We start from the raw sequence: 5,714 nt of genomic DNA, 5'->3' as shown, positions 1-5,714 counted from the left end.
TGCCTTTATTCCCACTTTGCTGTGAGTTTTTATCATAAATTGCCGGAGCCTGCCGGCTGAGATGAACGGTACCTGAGAGGGGGAATGAGGATTAAAGAAAAGACAGAGACAAGAGATAGAGTCGGGAGGGCGTACAGTAAATACTGCAGCCCCGAGTTTATTTAGAACACACTACTTATAGCATTGCAATGAGAAAACAGCAGTCAAGACCCAAGGTCAGCCAAATTACTCATCCTGCAAAACAATGAAGTTCTCACAACTCAGAACTCTCTGCTCCGCAATCAAACTCCCTTCTTGGAAAATACTGAGTGTTTAAAATAGTTTAGTGCCACTTATCTTAGAGCTCTCCAAGTTAGCTCGGCTCCCAACACTCACCTCTCCAAAGAAATAATGTAAGAAGGTTAGAAGAGAGACCCAACTTACTGCCCCAGGACAGACAAGGTAACTGTCATGTAACTCATAGATTCTGTGTTGGATCTTTGTTTAGTCTTCATGGGAGCAAAGACTGCGTCATGTCTCCTACGGTAGGCCTCCGCCAGCTCCCCTCCTCCTACCTGCCCTTACCTGCTCACAGATGTGAGAGAAGCCATGAGAAAGGAATCTGAGCTCCTGAGTAGACATAGCATCCACTGATAAAAAATATAAAACATAAAAAGAGAAACTGGAAAAGGTAGACAGGGGGTAATACAGGACAAGGTCCATAAATTAATAGATTTTTAAAAGGAACACGCAATCCTACCATTCCAGGTTGGGGTAGAGATATATTTCAATTTATTTCCCAGAAGAATTAGGAGGCACTTGGAAATAATGCGACATGTGAGGTTCACATGGGGGACCTTCATTACAGAGCTAGCCAGGTGGAGGCCCCTGGTCCCAGAGTCAAAGTCCAGGAGGAGAGTTTTGGAGCTGATGAGAGAGGGGAACCTGGAGGATGAAATCACAGAGAGACAAGAGTTGGAACAATATTGGCAGACAGCAGGTCAACGTAAAGTGAGAGAAACAGATAGAAAGGGAAGTAGCGTAAGACTCAGCTGAGGAGAGATAAAGCTGAAACATCTTTTAAGGATCCGAGACAAAAACTGAGAGGAGTACATTATGGAAAGAGAAAGATGGAGAGGAAATTAAATGCTGAGAACTGGAGAAAGTCAGGGAGATATGACAGAGTTAAAGGAAAGTGGATGGAATTAAGTTGAGAGTGAAAGAGGATAAAGAGAGAGAGGAATAGATTGGAATACAGTAGGTTTGAAGTAAGGGTACTGGGATGACCCTAATCTTCAAAGTGGCCCTTGCGAAATGCTCAGATCATGTCAGGACTCTTTCTGAGGATTCCAGTGATTCCAAGACCAAATCTCCACTCAGATTATTGCAGAGTCCATTTGTCCATGGACCTGAGAACCAGGGTTGTGAGAGAGATGTACACTTAAATTTTTCTAGAACCTTGAACTTAGCACATCCAGAACTAAAAGAAGCATTTTCATTGCTCAAGCTAGATCTAACCCCTGCTCGGCATTTTTTTTTAGTGAGGGATGACTGTTAAGTTAGAATCCTGGGAGTCGTCTATGTCTCTTCTTGCCCTTAAGTACAATCTTGTTTCTCACTTACCATTGTCGTTTCTCATTCACAGTGTTCCCCACCTATCCTACTGTCACTTCCCCAAGGCCAAGTCCATAATTTAGATTTCCGTCATGGTTCTCAGAGCAACAGCCACCTGCTCTTCTCTTCCTGCTAATCTTGCTCCTGTCAAATGACTTATTTGCATTTCAACTAGATGAGGCATTTGGAAATGAAAGTTAGATTGTATTATTTTCCTACCTACCTTCTTAATACACTAATGATTAATTAAAAATTTCTTTCGGTGGGATCCCAGGTCATCCATAATGAGCCACCTATCTGGCTATTTTTCCAGCCTCGCCACCTGCACTATTCAAGATAGAATAAACTTTTTTCCCCAATAATTTTTTTCTTAAAAGTCTTTTTTTTTTTTATGGTGACATTTTTAACAGAATCCAGTAAGTTTCAGGTGTACAATTTAGCAGTAAGTCATATATATATATTGCACTGCATGTTCATTGCCCATAGTTAGATTTCTTTCTGCCACCACATATTTGACCCCTTTTACCCCAACTACCTCCCCCCCACCCTCTGATAACGACTGGTCTATTATCCATGTCCATGAGTCTTTGTTTGTTTGTCCTGTCGTTTGTTACTTTTAGGTTTATGTCCCCCATATAAGTGATATCATGTGGTTTTCAACTTTTTCTGTATGACTTATTTCACTTAGCATTATTATCTCAAGTTCCATCCATGTTGTCGCAAAAGGCAGTATTTCATCTCTTCTTATGGCTGAGTAATATTCCATTGCATAAGCACAGCTTCTTTATCCAATTATCTGCTATAGGACACTTTGGTTGATTCCATGTTCTGGCAACTGTAAATAATACTGCTGTGAACATCGGTGTGCAAATATCTTTTTTCAGATATGTGTTTTCAGGTCTTTGGGGTAAACACACAGTAGAGGGATTACTGGATCATATGGTAGATCAATTCGTAGTTTTTTGAGGAACCTTCATACTGTTTTCTATAGTGGCTACACCAATTTGAAGTCCCACCAGCAGATTTTTTTCTGCATCCTCTCCAACACTTGTTATTACTTGTTCTGTTGATAACAGGTATTCTAACAGGTGTGCGAGGGCATCTGGGGTCTTCCTCAATAATTTTAATTGTTAAATTTCTCTTCCATATTGGAGTCTTCTCACATGCCTAATTGAGAACTTTTTTTTTAATGTTCCACTTCCCTTCATTTTCATCTCCACTTTGGTTAAATCCTGCGTAAAATTTACTGTCTCAGGAAGGCCTTTCTTTAGAGAAACTTGGAAAGAACAATTGAGATCCAAAAGATAGGAAAGAAAGAGCAGTATCATAGGAAGCAAGAGAAAACATTGTAGGAACAGAGAAGAAAAGAGAAACTCACCAGGAGAAAGAGAGGATCCAAGAAACATCAGCAGAGAGTCACAGAGGCAGAGATCGATAACGATCTACAGAATTGAATGAAGGGAGAGGATTTGGAAAGAGAACGAGGTGTAGGAAAAGCCAAATCTCCCCTGATAGGAGAATCGTTTTCGGTCTCCAGTGAAAGCCACTGAAGCAAAGCTAACTTCAGTCAGATTGTTTTGCAGAGTGGGCCATTCCAGTTTCTCAGGCTCTCTTGGTTGTCTTATGATTTTCTTGGGGTGATTTCCTTTTGGTCACTAATTGAGATGCTCATGAGATTTCATTCCTTTCTGAAGAGGACAGCAAAGCCTGTTGTGAACCTGGTGATGGAGAAGAGCCTCAGGAAGTCTCGAGCTCCTCATTGGGGTCTGGGGCAGGTAAGGAAGAGGGATTGTCAGTCCTGGACTACGAGGTGTCAGGTGGCTGAATTCAGAACTGGTGTATCCCGATGTGTTAAACTCTGAACATTCTCCACAGTCAAACATTTAGTGTATCTGGAATCCCATGAGTCACATAAATGTTTCTAAGTGCATATTCTAATACAAACATGCCTAAGACATGGCTTGTCTTTCACACCTATTAATAATAAAGACTTGGAATGTATACCTACACTCACTTTATCTCCTCTAGAGAATAAAAACTAATGATTATTCTCTTCGTAATGAATTATTTTGTGCCTAACTTTGGAAAACCCTCAAAAGAAACACAGTCCTTCCCGTCCACTGCTCTCAAATCTAAATGATAATTTTTGTCAAATATTTTGTATTATGTCACATAATTTTTCAACAAATTTTGGCAAACAAGATGTATTTTTATCTGAAGTGTATATGAGTCTTTTACCAGTTGAAATTGTTCAAGCAAGTGGATGGACTCACTGTGGCAATGACCATGTGGGATTTACAGGGGTTCAGGGCAGCCAGGATCACCTGGATCGCAGGAGACCCAAGAAAGTATGTAGATGCCCTGGGGTGTGGATCAGGGCTCTGTGATAGGAGACTGTCATCCGACGAACATATTTTGATGGCAAGAGCAGGGTAGAGCAGAGAAATGGTAGGTCTGGGACTTGCCATATGTGATGCAAGTGATCAGGACTGAGCTAGAAAGACAAACAGAGCCACGAGTAGGAAAAGTGATAAAGAGTAGTGAAAGGCAATGAAGTAAAAGACCAAGAAGGAAGTCAGGGCCTCAAGGAGATGACCAATCGATCCTTCATGGCATAGAAGCAACAGTGTGTGGTGACAGAAAAATGTGCAGGAGAAAGGAGGTGACTGAGTCTGAGTGGAAATGTGAAGGAATAGAGGAAGAGCAAGGGTGTGTGAGATCTTAGGTGAGGTCCTTGGAGCACTGTACCTTTTTTCAAGAAAGCTCACCTGAGTGCTGAACACCAGAAATCAGCATGATCTCACAAAGGTCTGTTTTGTGGTCACCATGTCTGGTTGGTTGTTTTCGTGTTTCTCTGTAAGCAAGAAACTCCACAGGACCAATGGAGGCAATTGCGAAGATCTCCCTGACCTGCTGGCGGATGATGGGGATGGTTGTTGTGGCTTAAATGACTAATCAGCTCATTAAATCTATTTGTCTGGCTGTGGAAAAGAGACACGTCCCTTTCTCTTTTTCAATACAAATATTCATCATTCTCTGCCTCTCTTCCCCACGTATGTGAAAGGCAAGGGGGAAAGGAGGGCTAAGTGCCTTAGTGGACGGTCCCCTGATGTAGAATTTAAGGACAGAAAAAAAAATTGTAGGTTGGGGCACCAAATGGAGTTGCCTAAGTGGGCTTCATTTTATCTAAATGTATATGGAATCTAAACACTACCAGCTTGGGGTTTGAGAAGAGAAAGATAATTTTAATCTTACTCCCCTGGTTTGCACGGGAAGAATGAAATACTAGGTATAGGAAAGACAAAGAGGAGGTGAGTTCAATGAATAAAAAGGGAGGTAATGGAGTCAAGAGGTAAAGAACATCACCAGGGAAGAAAAAACAGAAATGCAGAGATGGTAGTGGTCAGGAACAGAAAAACGTAGTCAAAGAGATGCATGAATAGCTTTAGGGTACAGAGTCAGCAATGTGTAGAATCAGGGTTAGCAGAAGTAAAGGGGGAAGGAGAGAGGAGAAGAAAGACGAAAAGGTCTAAGAGTGCTCCATGGTGCAGAGCAAAGCTTTTTTGGTGCAAAAATGCTTTTATTCTGAAGAAGCAGTTCTGAGCAGCAGAGCTCTGATGCACTGTGGACATGACCCCCCTCCAGGTAGATCCAGGTCACTCTCATTGTCTGTCAATATTTTGTTTCTCTCTTCAGTGTCCTGTGAACTTGTAGATCTAGAACGGGATGAAAGAGGAACGTCAGAAGAAATGCCAACATTACTACCTTATGATGGAGAAAGTAATGATGATTTAAATGACCTATGACCTAATTAATCTTTACTTTTCTATCAACATAGAAGTCTACCTATTCTTTCATCTTCTTTCCTATTCCCTCATCCACTCATGAATCCATACACCCATCCATCCAGGTGTCCATCCATCTATCCATTCATCCATCCATCCATCCACCTACCCACCTATCCACCCACCCATGAAACCATTCATTTATTTGTCCATTCACCCATTCATCTGTCCTTTTATTCATCCATTTATTCATCGATAAATCTATTCATCAACACATCCATCCAACCATACATCCATTTATCCGTCCGACTGTTCATCTGTCAATTTCTGTCCATT

At 41.4% G+C, this 5,714-nt stretch overlaps 1 protein-coding gene across 1 annotated transcript in view; it reads left to right on the top strand.

The window, feature by feature from the left end:
• Nucleotides 1–5,714, top strand: part of LOC102898236 (nuclear body protein SP140) — a 39,585-nt gene that overhangs the window by 3,542 nt on the left and 30,329 nt on the right. Inside the window, exons 2-4 of the mRNA XM_025043191.1 lie at nt 357–441; nt 3,288–3,368; nt 5,290–5,373. Of these exons, the coding sequence (XP_024898959.1) occupies nt 357–441; nt 3,288–3,368; nt 5,290–5,373 (250 nt within the window). The remainder of the gene's footprint in view (nt 1–356; nt 442–3,287; nt 3,369–5,289; nt 5,374–5,714) is intronic.

This window comes from Pteropus alecto, unplaced genomic scaffold (assembly GCF_000325575.1).
Source record: "Pteropus alecto unplaced genomic scaffold, ASM32557v1 scaffold110, whole genome shotgun sequence".
NCBI lineage: Eukaryota > Metazoa > Chordata > Mammalia > Chiroptera > Pteropodidae > Pteropus > Pteropus alecto.
The sequence above is the reverse complement of the archived record's forward strand: the minus strand, read 5'-3'. Positions and strand labels throughout refer to the sequence as shown.